Source organism: Mustela nigripes, chromosome 2, assembly GCF_022355385.1.
Source record: "Mustela nigripes isolate SB6536 chromosome 2, MUSNIG.SB6536, whole genome shotgun sequence".
Taxonomy (NCBI): domain Eukaryota; kingdom Metazoa; phylum Chordata; class Mammalia; order Carnivora; family Mustelidae; genus Mustela; species Mustela nigripes.
In genome coordinates this window covers 193,715,922-193,728,687 of record NC_081558.1, presented here as the reverse complement: position 1 = coordinate 193,728,687, position 12,766 = coordinate 193,715,922, and the positions used below count along the sequence as shown (strand labels likewise).

The 12,766-nt window shown below is 42.7% G+C and overlaps 1 protein-coding gene and 1 long non-coding RNA gene across 3 annotated transcripts in view; one reads left to right on the top strand and one right to left on the bottom strand.

Annotated features, from left to right (window-relative positions):
* LOC132012319 (uncharacterized) overlaps nt 1-11,187 on the bottom strand; it is a 127,738-nt gene extending 116,551 nt beyond the window's left edge. Inside the window, exons 1-3 of one of the 2 annotated variants that reach the window (XR_009402587.1) lie at nt 11,101-11,187; nt 9,598-9,632; nt 7,254-7,372 (exon numbers count right to left, since the gene is read on the bottom strand). This is a non-coding gene — a long non-coding RNA (uncharacterized LOC132012319). The remainder of the gene's footprint in view (nt 1-7,253; nt 7,373-9,597; nt 9,633-11,100) is intronic. The other variant, XR_009402586.1, reaches the window with a different exon arrangement.
* Nucleotides 11,167-12,766, top strand: part of C2H21orf91 (chromosome 2 C21orf91 homolog) — a 105,856-nt gene continuing 104,256 nt past the window's right edge. The window contains exons 1-2 of the mRNA XM_059392178.1: nt 11,167-11,555; nt 12,451-12,584. Of these exons, the coding sequence (XP_059248161.1) occupies nt 11,422-11,555; nt 12,451-12,584 (268 nt within the window). The 5' untranslated portion in view covers nt 11,167-11,421. The remainder of the gene's footprint in view (nt 11,556-12,450; nt 12,585-12,766) is intronic.

The window sequence follows — 12,766 nt, the reverse complement described above, 5'->3', positions numbered from 1 at the left end:
TACAGTGGCCAATTAGTTTGAGCAGCTACTAAAAACACTGCTACTCAGGATGCTTTCAGCTGCAATAAACAAGTAACAAAACAGCAGACAAAAAGTGGATTAAATAAAGTAGATACTTATTATTATCTCACTTTAGACCGAAGTAATTCAATTATGTCATGAGTCACCATTCTTTTTATCTTTCCATCTTCCAACCTCAGTACATCAGCGATACGCCTTCATGGTCACAAGATGGCTGCTAAAGCCTCAACATCTCCCTATCACAAGAATAAACAGCAGCTAAAGCAAGAAGGGAATGAGCAGGAAAAAAACAACTTTCTTCTTCCAGATGTTCTCCATCTTAAAACACTTTTGCTTACCTCTCACAAAGCCAAGACTGGGTCACTTGTCTATTGTTAGGCTGAACAAAGAAGAATGGAATTTCCACAACTGGCATAGAATGTCTATGATTAGAGAACAGAGAACAAAGATGCATCCTCCCTGCCCTACTCTACCAAATAAAACAAAGATTCTGTTTACGTGGAAGGGGGAGAAATGACTATAAACCACTATTTGCAGAGCTCACTAACAGCATGATATGTAGAAGATCTTAAAGAATCTGCATAATTTCAAATCATCCATTTATTCATCATTCAATGAATATTTGCTGAGCACCTACTATGTGCCAGACAGACACTATTCTCAATCCATGGAGTATATCATAAAAAAAATATAACTTCCTAACTTCATGGCATTTACATTATAGAGGAGGAAAAAAGACAATAAACAATAAGTATGACAATTAATAAAATATATACCTCATATATGCCTATTTCATATATATGTGTGTGTATATATATATGTGTGTGTGTATATATATGCGTGTTAGGTCCGTGATCAAAAGACCGAGACTGATACAAAGCGAAGGTCAAGCAAAGCTTTATTTCATGCCAAGCATCAAGAATCGAACTGACCATTCACGGCCACCTCTTACAGAGAAAGTGAGTGACTCCCAGCCTCACAGACTAACTATAGAGCAAAGACCATGTGGTTGAGCCTGGCCACACACAGGTAGCCAATGAGATTGCAACACACAGAGAAAGTTGTACAGTCATGCTAGGTCACACACGGGTGGCCAACTGAATTACAATTCACCCCATAGTATCAGAACTGGTCAGAACTGGTGCCCAAAAGGTGGGGCCCACACTCCTTGGTAGCTAGGGAGACAGTATGCGCTCTCCACTGATTGGGTGTCTCCACTTGGCCTGACTCATCCCTGCATTCAGGGCTCTGTTACCTCCACCTGACCTGACCCGCCCTTGTATTGGGGCTCTGTTATCAGGGACTGGTTGACCATATTTTACTGGTTTCCCAGACTTGCTTTTAAGTAAGTTCCCCAGTTTTTTTTGGGGGGGCAGGGTCAGTTTAAGTTTTACTGCAAAAACAACAAAATCACTATTTAACCGAGATGAAATCGCTCTGGGCCCTTACGATGTAATAAGGTGTTTTTGTCTTATTTTAAGAACAGGGTAAAGTGGGATTGGGTAGAATATTTACATAGAGTGATCAGAGAAGTCCATTTGAGAAAGAGACAATGATTAATGATTTGAAGGTGAAAAAGAAAAGATTAAGACCCCTGGCCTGAATCACTAACTGATTCTGGTTCCTAAATAGCCGAAGGTCCAAATGTGGCCTTCCCATGCTCACTGCATTTTTCAGATGGCTTCAAGATAACTGCCATTAAAATGAAAGACCATATCAGAGGTAGAGCAGAAACTGAAGCCTGTGCAGAATATATTCAGAAAACTTAGGGAGGGCACCTGGGTGACTCAGTCAGCAACTAACTCTCCAGATATCAGGGTCTTGAGTTCAAGCCCCGATTTAGGCTCCACACTGCTTTAAAAAAAAAAAGGAAAATTTGGAGTGGTACTTAGACACATATTGGAAGCAAATAAAGTAGGTGCTTACTAAAATCAAGGAAATTTTGTTGTTAAAGAATCTATGAACCTGCTTCCTCCTCTCTCTGACTGCCTCTCTGCCTATTTGTGATCTGTCAAATAAATAAATAAAATCTTTAAAAAAAAAAAAAAAAAAAAGAATCTATGAACCTAAGAACCAAGGAGGAATGTGACTCTTTGAAGCTTAGAGCAACCTATGGACCTATAAACACCTGCAAATATATCTCCCCCCAAGGGAGAACAAATTCCCAAAGCCAATTTCAGATGTGACCAAGAAAAATAATAGACAAGGTTTGAGTCTTTCCAGAGAACAGAGCAGGGGCTACAGGCAGCAATGGACAAGAATTCCCTTCCAGAGAGAAGAAACAGGATCCAATCAAGGGCCTCATCCAGGACCAGAGCAGAGGTCTTTGAGACTCTCCTGCCCTGCTGATCTCCATCAGTGCTAGGAACCAGTGACTACTGTTTCTCATTCTTCTCTCTTCTGAATAGAAGTTTTAATTTTCTGATCCTTTTGAGCTACGTCTGGACCTGAATGAAAGGACTGAGTATCACCCAAGAAGCGTGGGGTTTGAGCTGAATACGGCAGCTGGATGGTCCGCGGTGTTGTCTCCTTTGAGAAGGGGTGAGTGTGTCCAATGTGTTTTGCTTGGAGAAAGGATGAATGTGAGAAGGATCCCACAGACTTGGCAGCCAGGAGAGCAGGCTGTGGGAGAGGCAGTAGCCCACCACTAGTCATCCACCCCTTCTTCCGAGGCACATAATTAGTTACCTCCCAGTATCCCTTGCAGACTGACACAACTGTGAGACTAAAATCTCAGCAATGATGCATGAGTAAATCTGATACGGGCCTGCCTCTTCAGGACTGGGACCTGTAAGAGAGGTATGCCTCTTCCACACTGTTCCCCTTTCCAGTGGCTGAAACCCGGATACGAACAAGCCTCGACCACGCACCTGATGACGAGGTCGTGATGGATGAAAGTGTCACAAGACGGAAGAATCCTGGTCCTTGACAACATTCAAGAGAGTGGAAGAGAGCCGCTACCCATCTGCAGCACCCTCGACTATTATTTATTCCTTAAGTCACTGGATTTCCAACTCTGTTTTTACAACAACTTAGTGTACTCTAACACAGAAATTTAACTCCCTGGCTAACACAAAAGTTATCTTCTATCTATTTGAAGATAGCAAAAAAGAACATAATTCACTTCAGAAACCTTTTGTCTTAGTCAGTTTGGGCTGCTATTATGGAATACTAGACTAGGATGGTTATAAAAAACCCAGACTTACTTCTCAAGGTTCTGGAGGCTGTAAGCCAAGGTTAAGGGGCTGGTAGATTTGGTGTCTGGCTAGAGCCCACTTCCTGGTTCATAGACAGACCTATTTTGCTATGTACTCATGTGGCAGAAGGGAAAAGGAGCTCTCCAGGATCTCTTTTATAAGGACACTGGCTCCGATCATGAGGCCTCACATCGCCTCACCTCACCGAAGGCTTCTCCTAATGCTATCACATTGGTGGTTAGGATTTCAACATATGAACTTTGGGAGGACATAAACATTCAGTCTATTGTAGCTTCCTTTCAAAATAGCCAAAATTTTTAAAGTTTTGAGACCATTATTTTCCAGTTATTTTCGAAAAAACAAACAAACAAACAAAAAACTATGGTGGAACCCTTCATTTCCTACAAGATTATAGATAAACGAATCCTTTCTAAATGTGTAAAATTTAGAAAAAAAACAGAAGACAGAAAAATATTATTTGCCAATGTGGTACCCAGACATCTTTATTGTGCTACAACATTTAAAATGCAAGTATATTTCAATATCATTAAAAACTCCAGTTCACTTGGCACCTGGGTGGCTCAGCCATTAAGCATCTACCTTCAGCCCACATCACGATCCTGGGGTCCTGGGATCAAGCCCCGCAGAGGGCTCCCTGCTCGGTGGGAAGCCTGCTTCTCCCTCATGTGTGTTCCCTCACTGTCTGTCTCTCTGTCAAATAAATAAATAAAATCTTTAAAAAAAAAAACAAACAAACAAAGAAAAAGCCAGCCCCAAAGCAATCACATAATGCCTGTCTCTTCCACTAGGTGATAAATTTCTCAAGAGGAAGGACTGTTTTGCTTCCTACTGTATAACTAATACCTGCCATTATTATCTCACATATAATGAGCATTTAATAAAAAGGTGTTCAATGTATGACTGAAAAAATATTTAAAGTGTTTGATTAGTTGAGGTGCCTGGGCGGCTCAGTGGGTTAAGCGCCTGCCTCCTGCTCAAGTTATGATCTCAGGGTCCTGGGATCTAGACCCTTACTGGGCTCCCTGCTCAGCAGGGAGTCTGCTTCCCCTCTGCCCCACCCCCCAGCTCTCTCTCAAATAAATAAAATCTTTTTAAAAATAAAATGTTTAATTAGTTTTATTTTTATGAAAAAGTACCACATTTACCAGAAAAACAGACACAAAAAGTTGTATTCTTTCTCACCTACCCTTAATGCTAAAGGATTATTTCATAAGGGAAATTATGAAAATCAGAAATGTAAAATTCTGAAATTCTAAAGTATATCTAACTCAACAGGCACACCAACAGTTAACTCAGAAATATGTCTGGATTTCAATTTCTAGCTGGAGTACTCCACACCCAGACATCTGATATTTATACAATGAAATATAAAAATAAACATCTAACAAAATTTAATGAAACAGACTCTTCTCGAACTTCAGACATCAATCCCCAACTTTCCTTTTATCACCTTGAATTTAACAGTGGGCACTGAGTACGTTACTAAAGACTGGATTTGGCCCACAGTGAAAAAAGAATCAATAGCTTGGTAGTTAACTCCCGATGTCCTCCCAGCAATGCCAACAGTGAATTTATCCACAGACTGGAAAATAGGTTTGGTTTGTTCTGCCTGCACAACAGGACAATGGATCAGCAGACAGCTAACCCATAATGTTAGCATTACTGAAACTATAGGTGGTAAATCCCTTTAATGCAAATATCTGTATCCCAAGCTTTGAAAGGGATGCTTGTCTAAGAGTAAGAGGAGACATAATTTTAAGAGAGACATTTTTTTTACAGTTAAGGATTCCAATATGGCAGCACTAGACTCTGTCCGGAATACTGTGAGGGTTAGACTTTCAGAAAATGGATCAAAGAAAACTGAAAAGAGCCTGCCAACACTGTTCAATTTCAACTCAGAGCAAAAAGAATTCTAAAACAAATCATCCACTTTTGCTTTCTTGCTTTCTAAAAATGGGAAACTGCTTAAATAGGCATTGAAACCTTAAGTATCTTCTTTAAGCCTGCCATGCATCAAAGGACGAAAGTTTACTCTTCGGGGTTTATTAATGACCTTTAAGTTTTAATATGTGATTCAGCCACTCACACTCTGATACAACAAAAATTTATTGAGCACTGCCGCAGAGACAGCTTGTTGTCTACTCCAAAATCCCCACCCCCTCTTTCAAAAGCCCTGGCTTTTAGGTGGGCACACGGAGGCTAGATGAAAGACCTGTTCCCTGAGCTTCCTTTTCAGCAAGGCTCTTCCCATCACAAGAGTGAGAGGTGAGCAGAAATGTTGTGTGGCCGCTCCTGAGAGATGCTCCTAAATAGCAGCTGGCAGGCATTCTTGCTCTGCCCTCTCCCCTTCCTCCACCCTGCTGTTTGGAATGCAGTGTCCATGAAGGAACCTATGTCTGAGCACCAAGAGGAGCCTCACCTCACAGGATGACTGAGAAGAAAGCCGGAAGTTGCACGGATGCCTAAGGACTTGGCGAATCAGCCACCACACCCACCCTGGACTGCCCACCTCTAGACTTTAAGGCAAAAGAAAAAAATCCCACCGTTTAAAGTCACTGTTGTTTGCCAGTCTCACGGTACTTGTGGTGAAACCTAATCTTAACTGAGTTAAGACATTTGTGAGATACCTCAAGTGTTGGAATAAACACAAAATGAGTAAGGCAGAATTCCTGCACACAATCAGCTTAAAATTTAGCAGTGAATACGGAGTATAAAGAGCACCAGGGTAGATTATGACAGTTTTTGCCTGTTTATTACATTTTCAAACCTACTCTCCTCCTCTGATTACAGCAACCACTTTCTTTTGGAGTAACTCTTCTACCATATCACAGGATCAAATTTTAATACCTGTAACCCCATTCCTGAGACCACCTCAGTTTTTTGGCGAGGTGGAGGAGAAAGAAGAAGTGGAAGGTAATCCAAGCCTGGCCAGTTAAGGTACCAGCCATTGTAACAAATTCAGGAATGAGCACATGGATTGAACTTGGCCATTTAGAGTCCCACTGCATTAACAGCAATCACTGCAATGTATTGCATAACAAAACAAACCACAATTCAGTGCTTATAGCAACCAACCTCTATCCAGTGTCTCTAGGTCAGCGGGGCCTACCTAGCTTTAGGCTGCAGATTAAGCCCAGTTCTGCTCCACATCTCTCCTACTGCTTGGACTAGCAACCATCTGGGTGAAATTCTTGGCCATGTGGCAGAGGCAGAGGAAGCCCACCTAAACCAAAACCACACAAGCACATTTAAGGTCTCGTCTCACTGTCATGTTTGTTAACGTTCCATTAGAGTGGGAAAATATATTCTGCCCAATGTAGTGAATTGTAAGGTCACAGGGTAGAGGGAGCGTATGAAAGAAGTAGAAAAGACAATGTAATACGTTGTGCCACATCTTGAGTTCCCAGTACCTTCAGAGTCATGGTATTAAAAAGCTCTAAGCCAGTGGCAGCACGCACCCCATCTTCCAGGCTAAATGGAGTCACATCGCCAACAGCAGAGAAAGAGATAATGTGACAAGAACTGAAGACAGAGGGTGAGAGATGAAGGGACAGATACACTAAGTATACTGACTGCTTTACTTTAAAATGGAACAATGCATGAAAAATATACCAAAAAGAGCAGTGGCCTGAGCAAGAATTGTGGGGATTCAGAAAAGTGAGAAGACAAGAGAATTCCTTATAGCAGACATTCACTGAATGATAAGAAAGGATTATTTTCATTGTTCCACATACAAAAGTGACTTTTAGAAAAGTATATAAACTCTCCAGCAGTCATTATTGGTTTGTCAATCTCTCTTCCTTGCCTTCTGCCAAAGAAGCTAGAAAATCTAAATACTCACTTTCCTGGAATCCATAGTTGTCATCTAAGTTCTGGTGATCAGATATTATCAGAAATCCACCAGGGTTTCTCAGGAAAGCTTTTCCTTTCTTGCAAAAATGAAAGAGGTGGCTTTTCCTCCAAACTCCCCTACCCTTCCGTCACTATCCTCTTGCCTGTTAGAAAATAGGTTACCTAATTGTAGGGTACATTCTCCACTCTTCAGAGGACACCCAGAATAGTTCCAGAGAGGATAGTCTTGACAAAAATTAGCCAATGAACAACAGCCAGCAGCTGGTTCCTCTGACTTTGTTCTGTGAAACAAATGATTCAGATACTGTTAATCAGGTTTTCTGTTACTTATATTGGAAAGAATTCCTACCTGCCGTAGGCCTAAGTCGAGTTAATAACTGTTTCAGGTCAAGAACCAATCATACACCTGGTCTTTGTACATTATTTTACAGCTTATAACACATTATTGCACACTCTCTTGAGTTACCAGAGTTGAAAGGATTGCAGTTGAAGACAAAATCCTTCACTATCCAAGAAGTCAGGTCTTATCAAATGAGATGGTAAACTGGGAAGCCCACTGTAGCCGTCTAAATGGTAAACAGATTTATGTATTACTGTTAGGAGAAAGTGAGAAAGTCATGACAAGTTTTTGGGAAGAAGACTTCATCTGTGTTTGTTTCAGGATGGATTGTGATGGGTGAACTGAAAGAACAGGATCAGAACAAAGAGACCCTGTGAAGAAGCACTTGTCTGGTGAATGAAGGATCTACTGAAAAAATAAGGCATTCTAGCCAGGTTAGAGTAAGGAGTACCAGAATAGCTGCTAAAAGTTAGAAAACTGGGCAAAATAGATGAAATCTCTATTTTCAAATACTAAAACACAAGAAAGCAAAAGATGTGTTCATACAAAAGAAAAAAATGAGATGATCCCTACAGTTTACCCCAGTTTTATGCCTGGAGGTACTTCTGGACCATGGTCAACATAGGGAGATGCAAAGCTGGGCTGAGGAGACAAACACTGAGTTTGGGGAGAACAAGATGTCTGGAATTTGCAATAAGTAGTTTTCGAAAAGAAGAACTATACAGAAAGAATTTCAGAATACTCATTAAGTCTGTACCTGGATACTACGCTGTGCATGCATAGAGTGAGGGGCTCTGAGAGACTGGACAAAAATTAACTACCGGGGGTGGGGGAGGAACTACTGGGGAACTACAATCTGAACAAATGGAACTCACAGAGGAAGGAGTCATTTGAGTTTTATCCAATGAGGGTACAGAAACTTCGATGAAGACCTACTACATATAACAGAAAGCCTAAGCCAAATTCTTCAGGAAAGGACAAGAAAATCCTTAAAACAAAAGGATAATCTAGATCCTCGGAAAGTTTAAAAACAAGCCTCAAAAGATCAAGCTGATCCACTACTAGATATGGAGAATGACTTCTCCTAAGAAACAATACAATCTCAGGGAACAAGGAACAACATCATTAAAAGGCTGAAAGACAAAAAGCTATCTTCATCTTCCTAGAATTCTATATATACAGAATGATTCCTTCAAAACTGAAGGTGAAATAAAGACATTGTCAGACAAAGGACAGCTGAAAGAAACTGTTACCAAGAGAGCAACACTACAAAAAAAATAAATAAATAAAGGAAGTTCTCCAAGTAAAAGAAAATGATATAAGCTGCAATATGGATAAACCAGAAGAAGGAAGAACATTGAAATTGGTAAATATGTCATAAATATAAAAGTTATCTTATTCTCTTATTCAATTTATTTAAAATATAGCTCATTAAGGAAATAATGCATTTGGAGTATATAACACATTTGAAATAAAATATGTAGCAATATATGATCAGAATAGAGAAATATATTATTGTAAGCTTCTTACATTTTACATCACATGTTATAATTTTATCCCAAGTGGGTTGTGATAAGTTAAAGATGAATCCATGAAACCATGCCTATATTCCAGCCCCCAAATACATACATATATCCACCTACACATGCATGAAATGTAGATAGTAGAGGAGATAAAATAGAGACAAAATACTAAACAGAAAAACAAAACAAAACAAAAAACTCATCCAAAGAAGCCCTGCAAAAAGTTAAAAGTAACAAAGAACACATAGGACAAATAGAAAACAAAAAGCAAGATGGTAGATTAACCCAATATATCAATAATTACATTAAATGTAAATGGATTGGACACACCAATTAAAAGAGACTCTCGGACTGAATTTAAAAAGCAAAACACAACTATGTTTGTCTTTAAAAAATGTAGTACTATAAAGACAGGGGAGGTAAAAATAAAAAGAAGAAAAGATACACATGGAAACATTCATCATGAGAAAGCAGGAGTGGCTATATGAACCTCAGAGAAAGAAGATTTCAGAAGAACTATTATCACAGATAAAAGGAAAAGGGTTAATTCATCAAGGAGACATAACAGTACTAACTGCATAAAATGGCATAACTCCTTGGGAAAGCGCTTGGCAATTTCTTTTAAAAGTAAATATGTACTTACCATATGATTCCACAATTCCACTCCTTGGTATTTACCTGCAAGAAAGAAAACATGAACACATAAAGAGATTTTTAAATGAATATTCATACACTAAAAATAACTCAGGGGGTAACAAATTATGCAATATTAATAATAAAAAGGAACTACTACAAAAAAGCATCATGGATCTCAAAGTAGCCAATCACAAAAGAATATATACCATCTAATTCCATGTACAGGAAGTTCTAGAAGAGGCAAAACTTGCCTTTAGCAATAAAAATTAGATCAGAGGTGGGGGTGCTTGACTGAGGAGAGGCACAAGGGAATTCGGGGGTTGTGGAAATATTGAATAAATTGTTTGGGGTGGTGGCTACACAGTGTCTACATTTGTCAAAATTCCTACCTTTAAAGTGCAAATATTTTATTTCTGTAAATTAGGCCTGGATTTGTTGACTTAAAAAAAAAACAAGGGTCGGGAATTTTAGGAAGATTCAACAGGGTAAAATGTCACAGAAAAAAACAGATAACTCTGAAAATTGAAAACAACTTGTTTCGCTCTAGGGAAAGTCTTGGTGATTTTATAAAGCACTTTCATTGAAAAGATGGGTAGAATCCATGATGCAAGACATTTTAGTTTTAACTACCTAGACTGAGAAATTCAAATAGAAAAAGCACAAATTATTCTATTTCAGTTAATGCTTCTCAAACTTTAGAGTGCACAGGAATCACCAAAGATCTTACTAAAATACAGGTTCTGATTGAGGAAATCTTGGGTAAGGGCTGAGGTTCTGCATTTCTAACAGAACATCAGGTGATGATGATGTCACTGGTTCATTTACTGCACTTTGAGCAGCAAGAACACATCGTTTTCCTGAGACATCGATGGTTTGTATCAGGCACCAGTTTGGTCTAGAAGTTTCTCGAACCTATGGAATCCATTCCTGCTCTCAGTTAGGTGCAGACGGACAACCCAGCCCGCTTCCCATGTGGGAATGTAAACAGCCCAGGTGCTTATGATGCTGTTGAAAATACCAGTGATTTTCCATCAGCAGCCTAGGGTTCAAGCCCCAGGTCTGTTCCCAACCAACTATGATCGGAGTTAGTCACTCCTAGACTGCAAAATAAGAGAATAGTTTCTGTTTCTCCTCTCTAGGCGGCTGTAAAGATTACAATAGAAAATGTAAGTGAAAGGACTGCATGAACTATAACCTAAGGGGGGGGGGGGCTTAAAACCTCATGCAAAGTGGGCAAAGGAATTTAAGTGCCCGAGTTTGAATACCAGGCGCGACCTAAAAGTAATGGGGACGGGGTGTCCTAGGATTTTCCCCGTGGGCGTGCAAGGAATGGACCATATTATAGGAGAGGGGAGCCCCATCTAAAAAGTGAGGTTCTGTATTTAAATTATCCCTAATTTATGAAACCTGAAATACGAACTTTTCTGTTCGTACATATTTCAACGGGAACCTAACTCGACGTTCAGTGATAACTACCGCTTCCGTCTACTTATTTCAAACAAAATCCTACCCACGCGTCTCTGTCCCCTCCTCCCATCCAAACCGTCACTTTTCAGCCCCCGCCCCGGGGCAGTAGTTTCCACGACGCAGAAGGGGGAGGTGGCAACGGACTCCTCTATCCATTCGCCTCGAAGAGGGGCCGTCTCTGAGTCGTCCGGTTCCGGAGAGCCGTGAGAGATACGGCCGGGAGAGGCGGAGTCCCGAGCAAGTCCTCGCCCAGACCGCGGCGTCGGTGCAGGCGGAGAGAAGCCGAGTCCGCGGCCGCCGCGCTGGCGCGCAGCCGTACGGTTGACCGCGCCTCTCCGCGCCTCCCCCCACAAGCCTTCGCGGGATGGCATCGGCGGGAGGGGGCGGGGCCGGGCGCGCGGCTGCAGCCTCCGCCGCGGCCGCCGGCGCTGCGGCCGGAAACAATAGTGGAGGAGCCCGAGCCCCGCGGAACTGCTCCTGCGGCGCGCGGAGCCCACGGTAAAGACCTCGCGCCCCGGGTTCCCGACCCGCCCGCGCGTCGGTCCCGCGGTCCCGCCGCCTTCGCGCTCCGAGCCCCGCGGCCCCTGGCACCGGTCCGCGCGGGGCGCCCCGACGGAAGGAGGGACGGACTCCGGTCCGCGGCATCCTGAGCGGCGGGCGCGCCCCCAACGCCGGATGTGGACTGGGGGCCTGGCTCCCCGCGGCGCTGAGTCCAGGGCTGACTTGGCCCTTGGACGCCTTCTTCCTGGGTGGGAGAGAGTCCGGAGCGAGGGGACCCCTAGGCGCCTCCCCGCCCGGCTTGGACACCCCGGCGCCGGCGGTGCCGGACCCGCACGGGGGAGCCGCTGCCCGGCCTTCCGTGCCGGAGCTGGAGACGCTGCCGGGACGTCCTCGGGTGTGCGCGCCTCCACGTGTCTTTTCCCGCCGCGCATCCCCGATGGGAAGCCTCGCTACGTCGAGTTAGCGAAACGCACCCCGGGGTCCCCACAATGAAGACAGCAAAGCGGTGTCCCGAACAGGTCGTTTTCCCTGCATTTAACAGCGTTCAGTAGGTTGAAAGACCCCTGGCGGCCCCGCTAAGCTCTGAGCCGGGACTGAGCAGAGCAGAACCCCCGCCCCTGCTTTCCTTCGGATGCCCTCCTCAGCCGAATGAAATACAGGAATCCGAAAAAGGCGCTTGGGCATGTGACGCCTGTGGCAACCCTTAAGTTTTACCAGCTTCGTGTCCTTATTACACAGGAAGAGCGAGCCTGAAGCGCACGCAAGTGTGGCGATGCTGGTTTGGGGAGTCCGTTGCATTAGAGAAACAGCATCCTTCTCCCAGGAGTTCCGAACCCCGCCCCGCTGTCAGGTTCTGGGAATCGCGTAACTCTCCCTTTCTGTTTCTCGACAGGGGCACTATGAACGCGGAGGAGCAGTTTGTAAACATTGATCTGAATGACGACAACATTTGCAGTGTTTGTAAACTGGGAACAGACAAAGAAACCCTCTCCTTCTGCCACGTTTGTTTTGAGCTAAACATTGAGGGTAAGGACACGGCGTAGATTCATTTGAACTTTACTTTTGCTGAACTAGTTTATAAGGTAAAATAAAATTTCTTGAATGGTTAGAAATTGTGCCAAGTATGATGTGTGAAGATCTGTTAAAGATTTATGGAAAGGAAGTTGAAGTTCTCACCGCTGTGAACTTAAAAATCTTTTTTTTTTTTT